Source organism: Aythya ferina (genome assembly GCF_964211825.1).
Source record: "Aythya ferina genome assembly, chromosome: 10".
NCBI lineage: Eukaryota > Metazoa > Chordata > Aves > Anseriformes > Anatidae > Aythya > Aythya ferina.
The window spans coordinates 13096221-13116519 of NC_140306.1; the positions used below are offsets into that span (position 1 = coordinate 13096221).

The 20299-nt window shown below is 35.9% G+C and overlaps 1 protein-coding gene across 16 annotated transcripts in view; it reads right to left on the bottom strand.

The window, feature by feature from the left end:
• The window catches only part of DOCK3 (dedicator of cytokinesis 3), a 257137-nt gene that overhangs the window by 65320 nt on the left and 171518 nt on the right, over window positions 1-20299 (bottom strand). For 15 of the 16 annotated variants that reach the window (XM_084531292.1, XM_084531300.1, XM_084531299.1 and 12 more), the window contains 8 exons: window positions 11782-11906; window positions 6287-6449; window positions 5633-5739; window positions 4704-4875; window positions 3954-4051; window positions 2332-2415; window positions 1882-1982; window positions 469-550 (listed from right to left, as the gene is read on the bottom strand). In XM_084531292.1, coding sequence (XP_084387418.1) covers window positions 469-550; window positions 1882-1982; window positions 2332-2415; window positions 3954-4051; window positions 4704-4875; window positions 5633-5739; window positions 6287-6449; window positions 11782-11906 — 932 coding nt within the window. Of the gene's footprint in view, window positions 1-468; window positions 551-1881; window positions 1983-2331; window positions 2416-3953; window positions 4052-4703; window positions 4876-5632; window positions 5740-6286; window positions 6450-11781; window positions 11907-17305; window positions 17409-20299 lie in introns of those variants that run through there. The other variant, XM_084531295.1, reaches the window with a different exon arrangement.

Below are 20299 nucleotides of genomic sequence, written 5' to 3' on the forward strand. Positions count from 1 at the left end.
AGGTCTTGTGCAGTAACTGGTAGATTTTCCATCCAGTTAAAGGCTCATTTATCTGCTTCTTAAAACACTCCAGAACTTCAACCAGTGAAAAAAAAAGTTGTGGCACAGCCAAAAATAAAAAACTTATCTTTGATCCACAGCACCACTGTCAAATACATTTGATATAAATGTTTCTTGAAGTGCAAGGCAGAGACCACATATGTATGACTGGTGCATACATATTCCACGTTAAGTTCCACTTAAGTCATCCATAAGGCTTTAAAAGGAGTTAAGACAACACAGTTCTTCCATTTTATTTCTGCTTAAGAGTGAATCTCCCTCTAACATTAAAATTTTGGCAAAAAAAATAAATTGGTTTAGCACTTAAGAAATCAGTGCCAGACTACCCTTGATTTTATATGCAGCTTCCCCACCTCTTCTGGAGTCACAGATAGAACAGGCACACAAATTTTTCTATTAAATACATACTCTCATTGCTTCCTGGATGTGATCTTGGCGTACAAGCTCAGCTGAACGGTCCATGTACCACTTCAAACATCGGATCAGTTCTCTGAAAATAACGAACAGTGGAAAGTCAGCACCAATTGCAAATTAGTCAGGCAGCAAATATTTTGGTTTCAGGGGGAAATCTATAAACGAAATTCTCATTTTAGTCTACTCCAAAGATCTGCTATAGCTGTCCTCCTGATTGAATTTACACAACATATACATTTATTTAAATTTCAAAACCAGCAAATAATTTCTTCTCTGTAATTGACTTAGACCATGATATGCACTAAGGGAACATTAAAAAGATGTTATTAAAAAGAGCTATATTGCTTGCCTTTGTCAAAGCTAAAATCAAAACGTTTTTATTTTCTGTTAAGAAATTTCAGATTTCCTCTGAGCAAGCAGTCTTTAGAAACTAAATCACGAAGAAAATGTGTTCATATATTTTCCCAAGCGCACAGTACCATTTGGTCTAGTTTAAAGAATTTTGTTGAAAACATTTATTTCAGGCATCGAACTACAAAAATAGTTCGATTTACCTGACAGAAGTGATCATTAACACAAGGCAGAACATGTTTTCAGCCTCTGAACATGACTATGCCTTCTAGTGTTGTACAGTATCTGCAGTTCTTTGCCTGGCATTGACAGTATTTTTGATACTTCTTAAAAAATTATACTAAAACATCAATGCAGTAAAACAATCCAAGCCAATTATAAGCTGTTTTTAAGAGTTTATTGTGACCAAAGATAGAATATTCTCAAACATACAAAATAAATGGTCCAAAAGAGTGAAAATAAACACCGACTGGTAACTGTTACTGCTTTCCAAATCTGTCTTGTTGTCTGACAGAAAACACAGAAAAGTATACTAGAAAATAAGGCAGAATCTCCGAAGTTACACTGAAAATTAAGTTTCTGATCTACTGAAATTATACATTTACTCTAATAAAATGGAATACCATCATCTTATGTGAACACTTGTCTACTATGGAAGAGGAAATTACAATTAGTTCTCCAAGCTTTCCTATTTTTCACGCCTTTTTGCTTGCATCCTGTATCTTAGTATCCTTCTTGGACAAGAAACGTATGTGCTCTTGTAGCTCATTAGTACAGATTGATAATGAGGTGTTGCTGTGTGACAGTGTCTCTTCATTTAAAAAAGGATGAAAATAGAATTTGCCAGTTCAGAAAGGCAAGATGAAAATTCAAAGTCTGCTCATTCATAGCAACAGGTGACATTGAGCAGCTTTTTTCTGAAACAGTGTTGGAAAAATATTTGTCTGGGTAGTTCTATTTTTAAAAACCACTAACATAAGCATTGTGATTCAGATGGTGACATCATTCAGAGGCTTCTAATACCATCTCCTGAAGAGATGGATAAACAAAACTTACTTGTAAGCCAGTGCTCCTGCAAAGTGCTTCTGAATGTAAGTGTCCATCACAGGTCGAAAATGAAAATACTTGCTGTCACGCAGTAGATTTATGATGAACACCTGTAAGAAATGAAAAAGTGAACTCACACTGAAAGTAATTGCACAGTCACTAGTATTCTATAAACAAGTGGTACAAGCTAAGGAACAATGATATATTAGTTTCTTTAAACAGTCAATACTTGTGTTACTAGATGTTATTGCTTGCTTCTCCCAAGTGATATTAAATACTTCTCCTATCTCCAGCTGGCTGATGCTATCCTTACCCTCCTCACCCAGGATTACTAGAGATAAACTAACGCTGGATTCAGCTGAATATTTTATATTTAATTGAAGGAAAACAATCATGATAATAAGAAAATTAAAAATCACTGACCATGAGATAAAGGAAAGTAACAATTCAGCAGCTTACCAATGACTGAAAGACCAATAAGCCATACTTTTCTGTGTTGTCATCCAGAACTACAAACAACGTGTCGAGAATATCTTGTAGGAACTAAAATGACATTAATAAAAAAAAATAATCAAATTCAGTTATATTCAGAAGAAGGACTTTTTCCCCTTCTTGAATTATGTCATACATGTTGATATTTTTGTAAATCACTTTCCAAGAACAAACCATTTCAGGTTCACCCATGAGAAATGACAGATTTTTTTTTTTTGTTCTCTTTAATTAAGAATGTTTTCCTTTACAAGGAATATTTCTAAATGAAAATGATAGAAAAAGAAAGAAGAAATATATAGTGCACTTAAATATAACTGTGGGTTCCTTTCACCGTGTCTGAGCTGACCAGAAGTGCTGCCTGGGTGGCAAAACAACTTACTTTCATTCTTATATCATTAGTGCATCAGATACTGTTCTTTATCAAATTTAAGACCTGGAAGCACTTTAAATAGTGCTCCAATTTATGTTTAATATTGAAAATTTGTGTTATGAATGGAAGTAGGGCCTTTATAACAAGCATTAACTGATCCGAGCTATGTATTGCCAATTGTTTCTCTCATCCATAACACCGAAAGCTGTTAATTCAGTGATTTCTTTCCAGAAGGCAGAGTCCTCAAGAAGGATGCCTGTGAAGAGGGTTGTTGAAGATGAAGTCAACTGCTGCTTTTGTCAATATGATTTTGTAATCTATTGTAATTAGATTCTGAGGTGGAAAACAAGAAATAAAATCTAACAATTTATAAAGTCTCTGAAAGGATAAAATTTCTTTTTGATGAATTACTACATGCTGTCCTTCATATCCCAATGCCACACGGCAGTCAATTTACGGAGGGAATCAATTGGTTTTCCCCTTGGAATAATTTAATACATATCTTTTAATGATTTTCTCTATAAAAACAAACACTTGTACTTTCCTGCAAACAAAATGTACAGAACATGATATTCTTGAAGGATTTCTAGATACACAGCGTATCTTCCTTGTGTTATTGTTACAAGTGTTATCCTGAAAGTTAAAACTTACATATGGCAACATTCAAATTAGTTACAACAAAGTGGCTTTAACCATAAACTTCTAATCAAGTGATGGGATTTCTATTTGGTTTCTTTTGCTGTTTGCCATTACAAATTATCTCCTTTTATTTCTAGAACTATAAAAATATATTATAAGGAAAGTTCTTAGAACACCTAAAATTATCTGACCAATTGCTGTAACTGCTTTTGCATCTGGAATTCTTCCCCCCACTCACTGAGATGATGAAGTTTGGGTCACACACAGGATTACCACGGACAGCAACAATGACTATGAAACAGGGTGAATTTAGCAGATAGGATGTAGTTTACTGATAGGTTAGACACTTCAGAGAGAAATCAGTGCTCCAGGCAAGAGTTCCATTTCACAATGCTGGGACAGGAAAGTACATTTGCAAGATGATTCAGTTTTATATTAAAAAAAAAATACCGATTCATACAGTCTGAGATTTCCCAGTATGAATCCAAGTACATGAAGAGGTACCACTCAGAATTGCACTGTAGTTCTGAATTAGCTTGTTAACACAGACACATCCAAAGACTGTTACTTTGCGTAGTACCTTAACAATTTCCTCGCCACTGACATGTCTCAGTCTTCCTAGGATATCCATCACACGATCTGGGTAAGCTTTCCATTTCAGTAGGGCAAGCAAATCCACTGCAGAACAGAGAGAGACAAAGAGCTAGAATCCATACACAGAGCAAAGAAGGGCAACCTCAGACCCAACTGAGATTCATTACATAACAGTTCTGCTCTTGTAGCTCATGTATCTTGGAAGAACTAAAAATAAGAACAAAGAAAGCAAGGAGGAAAACAAGCAGTAAGTCCTATGCTACTAACAAAGAAACAAATGGAGGAAAGGTAAAGTTTAAAAAAAATATATTGCAGCCTTCCCAATGGTGACTTGACACAAAGTTGCAAACAATTCATTTTTGTCTTCCTATGCCTCAAGAACATTACTGTACTTGGTAACCCTGCAAAAGCCTAACAAAACAAACTTTGGATTGTGTAAAAGCACTAGCATTGGATTTTTTGTTCTTTAATCATTTAATTAAAATTGCCTTTATTTTAACGCATTATGTCTTGCACTTAAAGAAATGCCTGCCATATCTCTGCCCTTTGTCAATAACCCTATTTCCTCATTAAAATGTTTCTGCTTATTTCAATAGTGCTAGTTAAAGAAATAAATCACAAAATTGTAGCAAAGCAGTATTTTAGTAAAATAAACAGAGAGACCACAAGAATACATATCTGCCCTGTTGCCATAATGCCTGCTGCCTTAGGCAATTTGGAAGGATCAGTTACTTACCATTTTGGGTCAATTTGGTAGAAGAAAGCTGTGTGGAGACTGAAAAGGTCTCTTTGGTGCTGCGCTGGAAAATGAGACTGGAAGGGATGTTGGGGCAGCCATTGTAGTCCTCTTTGCAGCAAGGCAACCCCAGGTAGAGTGCATGATTATTAAATGTGCTATTCTCATCACACTGCAGATACAGGAAAGGAAATGGAATTTAACCTGGTTTATTTATTTCATTCCACACACACATACTGATAGCAATTGCCTAGCAGTACTTTTATTGATCTTCTGGGTGCATAAAAACACTTCTAAGAAAAAGCTGTGCTTACCACCTTCAGTGCCTGTATATATACAAAAGAGACCCAGCTTTAGAAAGTGTGGTCTCCTAACAACTGACTCTTTAGAGCTTTTTAGGATCTTCCAACTGTACAATTTAGTGTTGCTGTCTCAAAATTAAGAAAATAAATCAAGGTAAATCAGCAGGAAGAAAGAAACAAAAAGAAACAAAAAGACCCCCCCCTCAAAACAAAAACAAAAACAACAACAACAACAACAAAATCTCTTGATATAGCATCATTGAAGTTTCTGAGCATTATAGCATAATTTCCTAATAAAAACATACAGAGTAATGCCATAAGCTGGTGAAGCTACTGAATGCTCATTAAAAATAGTATGCTTGAATTCAAAATAGACAGGATTATCAGATGATAAATCATCATTACCTCAGGAGAAAAGGTGAGTTGCCCCTATAATAGAAGGATGTATCAAAACCCAATCATGTGAGTTGGAATTTGTAAAATGTTGAACCTACTTTTAATCTGTTCCTTACATTCTTCTAATTTGGGAAAAGAAAAAAAAACACAAAAAACACGATAATGCAGTGATAGTTACTTGTTCAAAAGTAGAGATCAGTAGGTAAAAAGGCTGCAGAGAAGATACAGTACCTTATAAACATAAAGTTCATGGATATCATCTGACAAGGTAGTGCCATCATCTCTCATCAATGGAGTGAATGCAAAACCAAAGAGCTTCTTTTCTCCCTTGTCTTTTGCTGTAGCAGGAGATAGAAATAAGGAGTTATACTTGTACATTCTCTGTTCACAAGATTATTCACTAAATTCTCTGCATTCCTAACAAAAAACATACAGGTTACTTAAGAATCAACATATAATATACTACCATGTCTAATTCTATGCAAGTCATCAACAAGCCTCAAAACAAGCAATAGAATAACAGGATGGTTTGGGTAGGAAGGGACCTCTGAAGATCATCTAGTGCCAACCCCCCTGCCAAATACAAACATGCCAATCATAGTAAAATATAAAGTAAATATGCTGTAAACAAAACATTCTATAGGAAAACACAGCAAAAGAACAGCAGGGACAGATAATGCCTTGGCCTGCACTGATTGCTCACAATGTTTTGAATATGCTGTTTAACAAATGTAGCAACAGGCTAACTAGTAGTGCACCTTTACAGTATTTTAAATTAGCACCCTTCTCCTGCTCTCCACAGAGTAACAGCCTCATCTAAGTATAAACTGACAATGGAAAGACCTCAGCCTTTTTACATTTCTTCTGATTATGTTCTGCACTCACTGGAGCAATGTCTGAACTCAAACCGGAGGTGAGACCCACGAAACCTGTCTATGGGGATGGGCAACTTGATGATTTCCCCCCATCGAGGGCTGTTATTGTGGTAAAGAACAAAAGAGTGGTATGCACTTCTGCTTGGCTCTCCTGAGCCCAGGCTGATGCAGTCCTGGAACAAAAGAACACAATTTAAGATTAAAAAGACATCACATCACTACTGATGAGTCATTTTACTACATGGTGACAACTTCACATAATTCATATATTCCTATAGGCATAAAGGAAGAGTTAGAAGCAGAAACTCAAACACAATGAAAACTGAAATTTTTGAACAGATTTTAAAACCATGCTTTGGGTCAAAAGAAAAGGTAGAACACCTCTGATAATGAATGAATTACAGTACCTTAGTATTTAAGCTCAATTATTATTTAAGCTGTTTTCTATCAAGAATTGGACAGACACAATAAACACACATACAAATAAACACATGTCCAAAAAAGAACCTAACAGGATCATCAAATGTAATATTAGACATCTCTGGAAGTATCATTTGATGATTTCTCCTTCAGTATCTCAGTTCAAAATTGTACCTGACCTTTACAAGGTCTTAAAAACTTTGGTCTTTCAAAATGATAATCACCCAGCATTTCACCAAGTAACCCAGAAAATTCTGATTGATTTTTTTCCTTAGTGGCAAGTAAAGACTTTGTTAAATAGTTACTACCTGAAAATATAATGGTATCTAAATTTCTGCTTTTATATCTAAAAAGGTCAGGGATCTTGTCAAAAAACAGATGAAGAGAAAAACGAATTCATTTTATTTCAGAAGTGTGGAAATCCTCCGTCACAACACAAGAGAAGGAAGTTAAGAGAAATATGAAGTCCTGAAATAAAGACATTAAAAGGTCCCTTGTAGGAGGACATGGAACTTAAGGCACATTTTCTTTTATGAGCCGTAAACTACACTCCAGTCTTAGCACTTAAAAAGTAATCCAAAAGATCTGACATCCTATAAAACCGTGCAGAAAAATGACAGGTTAGAGATTCTTTGCTTCTCGTATCTCTCGGAATAATGAATCCAGGAAGAAACAGAAGCCAAGCAGGACCAAAGCAATACATGCAATATAAATCCTGACATGAAAACGCTCCACATGGAACAGAGTCACGACAAGACAAACTACAGGTCATTTCCTCAAGGCATTTCTAAATTCTATTCCAAGAAACACTGTCAATGCTGATTTGATTTGGTCTTTTTCATGTGTAAGCAAGGGACTATCATATCAAGTCATATATATCCCATTAACCAGATCCAGTTAGTTCAGTCAGTGCTAATATTCTTCTGACTTTCAGAAAGCTAAGAATTTGTCAAGGAGCCCAAAAAGAAAGAAAAATTCACTGTCATTCTGGGATTCAACGCAAGAACAGTCTCTCTGGACAGAGATTCATTGTATGCTACAGCATGTACCCACAAAACTCAGTCCTCTTGAGTTTTTGTAACCATATGGTATTTGCCACAATCCAGGCATAAAGGCGTTTTTTGTTTTGTTTTTTAATACAGCAACAACCACTGAACTATTGCACATATTAACAGGCTGGTGTGAGAGTAGTGGTGGCAGCAGTGCCAATGCCTGCAACCTCCTAGTAAGATTTTTGGATAAATGTAACTTGCTGGGCTTAATGGAACCTTTCCAAAAGCTCATTCTGCATTAGGTTCCCAAGAGAAAGTAAAACGGTATTTCTTTTATAATGTACAGGAAAAACTGAAATTTTAATCAGCTTTTTTTTTTGTGCTGTCTCAAAAATTGACCTGTCTTGGCAGGCAAATGCTCAGTCTTTGAATGCTGTTTCATGCTATGAACTTTAAATAAATGAACTGGTGAAATTTTTTTCGTTGTTGTTAACTGTTCTGTGTCTACACATTTATACTATTATCTATAGTCTGAGGAGAGAGGATTAAATAATCTTCAACTCTGAATTGTGAAGTGATGTGCAAAATACAGACATGATACTAGTCTCTGTACACCTAGTCACCAAGTGACCCAAATATGTAGGTGAATTAGAGGGCACGGGCAAGTAAGGGAGGCTAAACTAGAAAAAGGATCAGGTAATAATTTTTATAATTTAAGGTATGTTCTGCAGCGAATACGATATTCTTGCTACCAAAACAGAAAGAAGAGTAAGTGAGAAATGTGTCATTTAAAAAAATAAATAAATTATTTTTCAGACTGTATTGAAAGATACCAGTAATTGGCTAAAAGCGTTTTGAAAAGAAAATACTCATTTTCCTTTTGAACAGCAATGCATTCTGCATACAATTTCCACTGCTTTCAACAGGAGTATTTCTGGACCAAGATATACTCAATAGCAATACGGATTTGAGATAGACAGAATATTCTTATTAACACTTAGTATGGTCCTGCTAAAGTCTTCGCAAAGCCGTAAATTAGGATTGTGCTGCTGGTTAGGAAAGGTTTAGTTTTTATCTTACTATAGTGTGTAATGACACCATAGTGTGTAACTCAGCACACACTTTATTTGGCAGTGTCTGCTTTAGAAATGCCATAGGTCAGGAACAGTAAAGGGTGTTTCAACCAAGAACAGTAGTGTTTTGGGGTCAATGCTTAAACTTTCAGTGTGCTGCCCATGCTATTGTTAAGCCTGAATTGGAGATTTTTAATCAGCTTCTCTACTATGCTAGCAATTGAAGGTTATTACATGAACCTTATAATTAGAAAAACAAAATGGAAAGATCCTTCATTTCCAATAGCTACACTTGACTGCAAATGCAACCCCAGGTCATGCAAGGGATCATTCAGAGGACAGGCAACCCAAACAAAGCAATTCACCTCATCAGTACTGCACAAGCCCTACCCAACACACACCTTATTCTTTGCATTTATAATGAAAAGGGTATATTAGACTCCTCTTGTTGCAGCGTTAGTATTTTCTTTCAGATTATGCTGAATGACTGAAATAAAAGTTCCCCACCTAGCAGTCTCTGTAAAGCTGCTTCTTCTCCTTCCAGTTAGGAGTACAGTTATATTCTGTCTTTGAGTGAAATTGGTTTCCCTCCTAGTGGAAAATGGCAGATTCCAACACACTGCTCTAGCTGTCCATACTGGAGATTACATAAACCAGATGTCTGCAGTGAAAAATAAGCCGTCTAGGGTTTAAAACTGAATTCTTAATATAATAGGTGAAAAAATACCCATATATTGGGATTCTAAAATAACCCAGACTAATAAAGCTGTGTTAAGTTTTAGATATCCGTCAATACACAGACCTCAAATTTCATTGCGCAGGTACAACTGTTAGAAATGATGGAGGTCTCTGCTCCCGAGGCTTTTAGCCTGAAGCACGGGGAAGATCTAGAGGATGACCTTTGCATGTGTTCAACAGCTAAAATCTGCATTCTGAAAGTTGAGATAAACTGGAAATCTACTTCTTACAGAGCTGAATTCTCATAAGTTTCAAGGCATTTCTATAGACTTGGAACAGCCATATACATTTAATGGGGTCAATCGTCTTCTACAAAGACATTATCACTGAACGGTAAGATAACCCACCAAGTTAAAATTAATTCCAGATGGCTGTCTCATTTGCTTTACCTTTGGTAGATGAATTTGCAGAATTTCTGCATCAAGTAGAAAGTATATCAGTGATAAGAAAGATAAGACATGATTGGTTTCCAAACTCATTTCTAAGTAGCTATTTCCTTCTCATATGAGCATATGATTTTTCCTTCAAATTGCCATTTTGAGCTTTAAACTAATGTCTCTATATTCAGTTAAACTGATGTTTGGTTTCATAAGTAAATTTTTCTTTCTATTCTGCAATAAAAGAGAACAGAGATGTAACCTAAGCAGTAAGAAGCAGTTCACATTATAGGGAGAGTTCAGCTTTTATTGTCCTTTATTGCTCTTTAACTTGTTTTTCAGTAGATATGCCAACTTGTATCTTTAAGAATTTCCTACACAGAAAAATTACAATGGTTCCATGTTTGAAATGCAATTTGAGGCATCATTAGACTTCATGAACCAAAGATCTCCCTATTGTAAACCTAGTATGTTTGTTGCTTTGACTGCAACTACATCGAGGAGTGATAACAAAAACTGGTACAAAGGTTTTATTTTAAATATGTAATTTGAATTTAAAAACCACAGAAGATTCTTCATGTGTGAAGTCTCTTTTTCACAACGAATATATTCACATGATTTTTTTTTTTTTAATTCGGCCTGACTATCTTTTACTATTTTTTGTGAGCTTGCACCAAACCTGATCCCCAGTCTCAAGTACAACCCTGAAGTACTGCTGTAGTAATGACAGGCAAGGCAACTTGAGTGACCACGCCAGGTGAAAACTGAAGTAGTTATGACTGATAACGTCGAGAAATTATATGGCTTTCATACTTAACCATTAGCCACAGTTAGATAATGGCAGTTAATTATGCTCTGTGTTAGAATTTGAAGATGCTGATACTGCATTTTGAAGGGTAAAGACCTACACTGGTCTTTGGCAGATGATACAGCAATGATTAAAAATACACGTCACTCAATTTGAAATGCATGCCTAAAGCAATTAAAGAGAAAAGGAGTGTGATCTTCCAGCAACAGCTTTGAGCAGAAAACAGTTCCTTACAAGACATGCACTGAATTTTAATCAAATCATAAGCAACAGTAGTAACAAAGCAAACTTCCTCTTTCAACTCAAAAAAAGATTGTGGCAATGAGTTTGACACACAAGCACTTCGGTTTTTAGACTTCTATTAGAATAGCTACAAAGACCATTCTACTATTGCACTGAAGGTTTAAAAAAGGCATAGGACAAGTTATGTTTAATGCATTAATACGGCCATTTCTCCATTCCTGACAGATGTTTATGTCAAAATACTATATTTATTTTTCTATTTTTACTCTCTCCAATCCAAACAAATTCAAACAAAAATCCAAACTTATCTACCTTGTTCTATTTTTCTATATTCATTAATGCTAGAAGTAAGAACAGAGGAAGAAAGAAAAACATTGAATATCACCATCCACAGCTGGAATGGAGTCATTCCAGGGTGAAAGCCATGATCTTGGAAATAAGGCTACTTATTTTTTTAAAACTACTCTCAAAACCATAACTCCAAGAAGTCAGACTTAGAACAGTCTCTCTTGTAATCATATTTCCTCATGTTGTATGATACACTATTTAATACTCCAATTTTCTTTGTACTGCAGTCACTGACATCACATTTTGACATTACACAAGTTTTTCAGTTTATAATTTTTTCTCCAAATCCCCTATTCCCATACAGTGCAATGCTCCGAATTCTTTCAAATTTATAAACGACCACTTCCTTCATTGTAATAGTTTAAAACCTTAATCAAAAACAAAAAAAAAAGTAAGAACTAATCTTAATTTAGAGTTTCCCTGGCATCAGAGACAACAAACCATGGCAACACGTGTACAGAGCAAGCAGATGGCACTTGAAGCTCAAATAGGAAACAAGCACTTACCTTCAAGATTTCTCCATCCGCATACAGAACATACATGGTCACTTCAATGTTCTTCTGCACACTTTTTCCACCTCTTTCAAAGTCTCCCTTTTCTAATGTCAGGTATAAGTCATTGCGTATATCACCTACAGCAAAAGACAGAAGCACGTGCTTAAATTCACTATGGATGACTCAATGCCTATGTGAAACTTATTTTGATTCTGCAAACCGTTTTCTGTGTTCTGCAAGACTATGACTGATGCCCAAATCATTCCAAGCAGCAAGTTAATTGTTAATAAAGATGAACATTTTAACATCAATGCATAAAATCAGACCGTTGTTAGTAATGCCTTTATTAAGTGTGAACTCAGAATAAATACTTGCTTTATTGCTTGTGAGCGAAGAGGGGAAAAAACCACTATGAGTTTGCCTAGTTATCTGACTTGCAAGTATCAGGCTTCCTATTTTCAAGATGCTTTAAAATGGATGAATATTTTTGTGGTGATCAGCAGAAAACTAAATTCATTTAGCTCTTCTTATTTTCTATACATATTGAAAGTTTCTTTTTATCTTAATGACAAGTAAAAGCAGCCTTCTTGGAAACTCTGTTGTAATTAAGTTGAGATGGATCGAGCAATTATTAAATTATTTCTCTGCCAGATTTCTGGCTAGCGCCTCGTATTCATGTGCATGAATGTATGAAAGTGGACAGTATGGATAATTGCCAGTTTCTCACTACCTCATTTTCAAGTGCTTTCAGAACAAATGACTGTATTTGGAAACACAAATGCTGGCATCTCTCACAGGGCCATATTATCCTGCATTTAAGGAATTCTAGTTCAATTATTATTTTTAGAATCTGGTTTAGGAAGCGCTGCTTTCACAACTACCGGAGTCAATTTTAAAACGTGCATGAAAAGGATAGCAGGTAGCATATATTTCTCCGTAAGATTTAGTTATTGTTACCATTTCATGATGGTTCACTTATCACTTTTTATTTGCCACAAAGAGAAATGTACTAAAGGGCAATGCAAAAAAACATATATATTAAAAAAATTAAATCCTTTCAAGGCAAGTATTTTGTTAAGCAGCCTCAAGAGACTACATAATGAAGTAATGGAATGGTTATCTAGCAAAGCAGAGACTCCTCCAATGTCTGATTTCTTCAACCTCAGTACTTGGAGAAGCTGATGCAGTTAAATCTGTTTATTAATCAGAAGCACAATGAAATAAGCAGCATATGCTTTCAGGCAGCAAGGGATATCCTTTTGTGTCTGTCAAAGATGTGCTTCAAATTTTTCTTGAAGTCTATAACCCCACAGAATTTGTTCCTTATTCTACTGTGGGGACAAACAATGGAAGCTTTCAGTCTTGGCTTTACTGTCATTTTTATTTCTGGAGATAAGTACAACTTTTAAAGCATGGAAAATACAACCCTGTAGCTGACATGCAGTGCTTTCTGCTAGGAATCTTTATGAATGGGAATCTGTATGCAAAATGTCCTCCTTTTTCCGTCAATGTTGGATCTCACTGTGGATTCACACAGAGCTGACTGCTTGAAATGCCTCACAGCTAGAGGTATGAAAACGCTGTGGTTCATTAACAGGAAAAAGATGACAGCAAGAGGCTCATGACAGCCCTCAAATATTTGATCTGTTTTTTTTTTTCTCTTCAAAGAATAGCCATCAAATGCAACACTCCGCAGAGAAAATTACCTGTGCATTTTTCTTGCTGTTCTAAATACAGATAAGCTACCTATATGTCGACTACAGGAATATCAAGGAAATATAAAGGTCCTAGTAAAAGACAGTCTAAGTCAGGGCTTTTGTTTCGAATCTCCTCTTGATTAACAGACTCCAGGCCTTTTTTCGTAGCAGTGTGCACAATGAGGAAAAAAATCAATTTATATGCTATAATTCTTAATAGAAATTAATTGTACTCACTACAATTAGCATTTTGGAGATTCCTATTTATAACCTCTTCTCTGGAAGACAGTCTGGCTATACAAAGTCCAATGTCAGATTGCAAATCATTTTCCAGCCTAAATTAAATGCAGCATTTGAAGCATCTTATCTTCCATTAAGCTTAACAGGAGGGATATTACCTCACTAATTGAAAAAAATGCCTGTGGGGTGGGGGCAGAAGAACTAAGATAACAGCGGATTTGCATCAAAATGAAGGAAAAAGGGGGAAAAGTACTTGAGTGAAATGTAATGGTGCATCTTCTTTTATAAAAATAGTTTATAGAATTTAAAAAAAAATAAAAAATAAGAGAAGGCCAGTATGCATAACAAAAAATAGGAAAGTAAATGTATCTATATACTGGGTCTATGTATAGACAAAAAGCAGTTGACTCTCAGGTACTTAGCCCATCAATTCCTTGCAGACCTAGAGTTAAAACAACAAACACTCCAGTTTGATGGTGTGTAACAATGAAAATAACCTTCCTATAAAGAACAATCTCCTTTTCCTAGCATGTTAAAACTACACCTCTTGCTGAGACCTTGCAAGCCATTTTTTTCCTCTGACGGCTACTGTCAAGAAGAGTGTTTGTTTTTTTAATTATTTTTAGCTCAGATGCACTAAGGGGCTGCTCAGAAAACAGAGCAAATGCTTGAACACAGAGCAGTTTACTAAAATTTTTGAGTATGCAAATTGCAAGGCTAGAGGCAACATTCTGCACAACACCGTCCAAGCACACAAACAGCTAGCACCGTGCAGCTTGTCTGTGACCAACCAGAACGTGTGAGCAGCAAAATCAAATGATCCTTGTCAGCTTTGCCACCAAATGACAGCTACGTATTCATGTCAAAAATCTTGGCTGATAGAGCTTTTCCCTTACTTAATTCCATCTTAAAAAGGAAAAGAGATAGATAAAGAACGAGTTTAACAAAGCAGACACTTCGTACCCTTTTTGTAGCAAACTACTGTACAAGCAGTCCTGGCTCCGAAGGGACAATAACGCTTCTCTTGTGTTTTGAGAGAAAAACCAGTGCAGTGTAGCAGGCTGGATCACGCAGGCCCCTCGCATCTTCACAAGGAGCGCAGTGCAGATTATAAAACTGGGTAAGCTTTGGCCTCCTTTCATTAGTACAGGAGAAAAAAGTGCTAGAAGGCTAGTGGGCCAATAGTACTTAGATAAAAATAGTACTTTTACATAAGCAGTTCCTGAGATTCATTCTTTATTAAACATCCTGAGATATAGTATTTCTTACAATAGAAAAATAATTATTTTGTGATGTACGCAGCTCTTCACTTAACCTCACTCTTTTTTTTTGGTCAAATATACAAATTTACTTTAAATTACAAGTCATAATTTATATTGTTGGGTGTTTTGTTTATAATGAAGTGAAATCCTATCACCTAAAACTATTTTAATGGTAATGGAGAAAAAAAGTGGAACAGAATATGCAAGTCACATATTGATTTTGTGTTTACAATATAAAGGAATGCCCTCAAACACTTCTAAATACTTATTTTAAGGACTTAGTAACATTAAATAGTCCAGTGGACAATAATTGACTAGTATCTATTAGAATAAGTAGTTTATATGCTGGTAAGACTTTCAGGCTTTCCACCACAAGACTAGCCAATTATTTGAATTGCAAAGTATTAACAATTTGCAGAAACAGTCTGGATTTAATCTAACATTTTTTATTTATTTTATTTTAAAAGGAATCCTAAGTTTTTGTACACTGACAGGAATGGTCCCTGTACTGAAAAAAGGTTACACCAGAAGTTCATACTGGCAAACAGATCTCAAACACCTTAATTCTAGCAAATTCGTTTTTTTAGAGGTCCAATGCTAAGTCTTCTCATCTCTCTAACATCACTGGGGTTAGAGTCTTATTGAAAGCACTGGCATTTTACTGAAGAATGCCAGCTCTTACAGAGCAAATGGGCAAGAAATGATTTCTGAAGAAAAAAATAATCACACATTTATATCCTATAAATGATCATCTTCACAAGATCTTGTTGACTTGCTCAGCATCACCTTGCTGACTTCAGTGCAGTTATAGCGACGTAAGCCCAAGAGTTTGCCTCTGTAAGATAGGGGCCTGAGAGTAAGTAAAATCTTTGAAACAAACTAAAGCACAGAATACCGATATAGCTCTTTACAAGGGTAACTGCTCTTCTTTCTGGGCAAGAGTATCAACTGTTCCCTGGCTGGACAGCTCTGTTCTGCAGTAGCTGTGAGGCCACTGCACCAGAGCAGGGTGCCAGGAACTGGCATCTGACCTCGGCAGCCCATTACACCCTCATGCTAAGTAATAACTTCCTCCAAATTACTGAACTGCTGTAATTTCAACACAAACAAGGTTAACAGAACGGGCCCGCAATCAGCTTTGTGATCATGTTGCTTTTTGAAAAACAAACTGAAAAATATAAAGAAAGAAAAATCAACAAAGTGTGCTGCCTGGAAAGTGTCTCAAATGCCTCCTGGCTGACTGTTGTGATCTTGCTCTCAGTCATTTCTGAAGACTTTTAAGAGTGCCAGGCCTCACGCTGCACGATGTTCCCTTCCTTGAACAATGAAGTCATCTTGACACTGGTGTAAAAAAATCTACTGAACTGCGTGCTGAATTACTGCTCGCCTGCTAAAATGAAGAGGCCTGATAGTCAGATAGTCTCTTGGAATCCCTTTAGATCTATTTCAACAGTTTATTTCTCTGCCCTTTCGCAAGTCATCAAGTTTTTTTCAAAGCCTGTATTCTTGAAATAGTTATGGCATGCAACTATTCACCATCACTGTGAGTAATTTTGCATCAGGAACAGGACACAGTTTTTATCTACTGCTTACATACCAAATTATTTTTTTTCCCTTTTATAAAAAGAACATCACACAAGTTTAACTCTGTGCGATCCTCTAGTTTTTGGTGAACAAAATGCTCAAAGTGCTTCAATTCTTGTAATAAAGAAGAATGAGGAAAAGGAACAAGCAATACTTACTAGATTATTTGCTATCCATTGTTGGACTTCTATGCATGGAAAAGAATTAATACAATGCTCTTTTTAAATTCAATGATTTCCCCAAAACAGTTTCCTGTCTGTAGGTTTAGGTTGAATTTTTACTATATTTTGTCTTATCTCCTCCAGCTTAGTATTTTTATTTTTCTGAAAGTTTATTAACGACAAACATTTTTTTATTCTCCTTGTAAATATTTTTGTCAATAATTATCATATAATTGTATGTTCTAGTCTCATCAATTTTGTCGCCCTGAATATTCTGAAAATATCTGATGAATCCTGCCATGTCCAATTCTTAATGTATTTTTATTTTTGCCATGATGGTGATCTCTGAAAGAACAGATGCTGAGATATTTCTCACCTTTGCTGCTGGTTCATAAGCCATATCTACTAAATTGGTCTGAAACGCTGTGATGTGAAAAGAGACTGGTAAGACGAATCTATGTCCCTCTGTTACCAAAGTTTCTCTATAATGTTATGAATTATTACCTTTACCAATCCCCAACATTCCATGAAAGATATGAAAATGGAAAAAGCAAGCAATAAGCAGACATTACACAGAAAAGCAGAAACTTACACCCAACTATCTTCATCTCTGCATCAGAAAGAAAGGGGAGAGAATAAAAGGAAAGGAAAGAGAGAGAAGCCAGGAAATTAAGACAAGGAAAGAGAAAAAAAAAAGAGAAAGAAACATCACTTACAAGTAGATGAAGCATGCACTTTTCATCAGAGGATCAAAGTAAAAGACAGAATACTTATCAGCACATGGGGAAGGGAAGGGATGTCCTTTGGGGAACTGACAAACGCCATGCCTATGCAATAGATTTCTGATCAGCAAGTTCTGTATACAAATAAAGTTGCAATCCAAAAGGCAAGCAGCACATGCCTCATTGCTTTTATCTCTGGGGAAAGGTAAAATTGTCAGGATCAGATGGACGCTCTTAAACCCAATAGCAATTTAGAAAGAAAAACAAACAAAAAACCAACAAAAACCCACCACCTCTTCGCGAGGCTGGTTTGACTGAATCCCTTCCAATTCAGACAAAAAAAAACATAGAATTCTTCATGATGCTCTTCTCAGGTCACAATACAATAGGAAACAAAGAACATTTTATGCTTTGAAATGAAGACAGGCACGGTTATTTGAAAGGATATTTACATTTTTCTGCATAACCATGCAAGACATAAGCACATAAAGACCAGTTTAGCTTTATTACTTAATGATGACCACTTGTGTTGGTCTTAATTGAGTGAGGGAAAAGTGCACTTGACATAGGAACTAGGGCTACTAGGTAGGGTAGAAACCATAGTAGGGTAGAATTGTGTGGTAATACACAGCTACAGAATTGTAATGGTTAATCTGCCTATGCTTGAAATGAATTCCTGTTAAAAAAGAAAATGAAGATGTTAAAACCTATGACCAAGAAGATTAATTTGAAATGTTAGAGCTATTTGCTTTTTTAAATATAGATTTCTTGGTTCAGCAGGATGATCACTGCATATTTTAACAATACTAGATGACATAGCCTTTATCAATTAATTCATCAAAATATTTTTTAAAATCACACTGTCTCAAAAAAAGCAGCATCCACTTGCAAAATACAAGCCACGAACTTTTTGTGTTCTTCTCAGAGGGGAAACACTATCTTTCATGAGGAAGAAACAGTTCTGAAGCAAAGCGAGGAAAAGGTAGATTGACAAAGACAATTAAAGAAGCAAGCATGGTTGAGAACTGCTAAAAGTACATGACAGAGTTTTTTGTTTGTTTTGTAAATGACATCTTTTCTAATTCCAGACAACACTAGTACAGCCAGTCTGATTCTGGTTGTAATAACATGAGTGCAAAGTACATTGATGGCCATTCCTTATTGATGTAGCTTTGCTAATCCACCTGAAAAAGTTACTCTGTCCAAATGCTCTGTCCTAGCCATAATGTAAACTCAAACCACAGCTTGATCTAATGCTTCTTAAAAAAAAAAAAGGAAAAAAAAAAAGCAACAGACAAATATCTGCTGTCGCCTGAATACTGTCAAGCATTTTCATTTCCAAAAAACCCTCACAATTAGAATGAACAATGTTCACTGCATCAGTGCAGTTGCATTACATTTTGATCCTCCTAAGTTTTCAGGTGAAGAATATACAGAATGACAAAAATTTTGTTCAGAGCACCATTCATGACTATTTCGTTCTTTGCATCTCATCTCTCCTCTGGCAACTTCCTAATATATCACTATAGTGAAAGGCCGTTCACACTTCCAAGGCTGCATTTGCTTACTCACCTGGTACTCAAGGACATTTACAAACTGCTTTTCTCCACAAATTTGAGCCTTTTTTATTTTTGAATAGAAATGCCTACAGCTTGGCAGCTAAACTTTATATAGGCAGACCTCTTGTGCCTCCCTTGGAACGGAGGAGAATTTCTTGGTGTTCACCAACTTCAGAGGGGCTGTAAGCATTTAACAGTAGAATGGTGGTCCTTTCACATATCCATTGTATCAATCAGTAACTTCAGCAGATCAATATCTCTCTGTATTAACCCAGTTCCAAATATATTATCATCTTAAAATCCCTGTGTTCTCCAGTAATTGTGGTTCCCATAAAAAAAAGACATTAGTTAGCAACAACGACTTAGAATATCTTTTGATGATGACAAGTTGAAAACTTGTATTCCCTGAAAACTTGGCTGACCAGAGCAGGGAAGATCACTACTGTACATGTACAGTGAGCCTTATGATGGGAGCACTGCAGACGTATGCTGTGGAATCTGGTTTTAATTTAGTTAAATGTCCAAGATCTCAAGGCTGAATATCACGAAGCTTGTAACAATATATCTCTGATTTGGTAGACATCCTTTGCATTGAGGCAGTTTTCTATAGAGTTCTTAACTAGAGAAAGTAAGTTTGGAAATTTGAATTAGCTGCAGTGAATAGGGAATCTTTAAAGCTTAGGGTAGGAACACCTTTTGGCTGAAAACTGCTAACCTGCTTATCCAACCCCTGGACAAAAGCATCGCTTAAAACAGTGAAAACACAGGGAAGACAGTCTCACTACGCCAGGTTGCATAAACAGGCCAGGGCCCAGAAAATGACAAAATATGAGGGGGAACACTGAGGTCACAAAGCTATTCTTTAAGCTTGCTAAAATTCAGTGGTCTGAAGGTCTTGAGGGACAGTTTTACACACACAGAAGTGTAGAATAAAGCAATTCTTTCAGAAGAATCTGTTTAGTTATACAGGTATTTAAGTGTTGTTTTTGATGTTGACTTTTCTAGCTGTGATCTAGCTTTTCTAGCTGACGTATCTAGCTGTGATCCCAATTACAGCAGAACAACATGCAGTAGCTATGTCTGCATTCAACATGTGATATTTAATCTTTTCTGTATTTGATTGCTTTTGGTTAAGACTGAAACTGCTATAAGGTCACCAAAAACTAAAATTTGTAATTGGCCACAGTATCGAACTTACACTGATTTAAGGTTATTTCAATACACTAAGCCATAAACTATACTAGGTCTTAAAGTTACAAACTTTACAAACTAGGTGTTAAAGCCTACAAACAGCTAATGCATCCC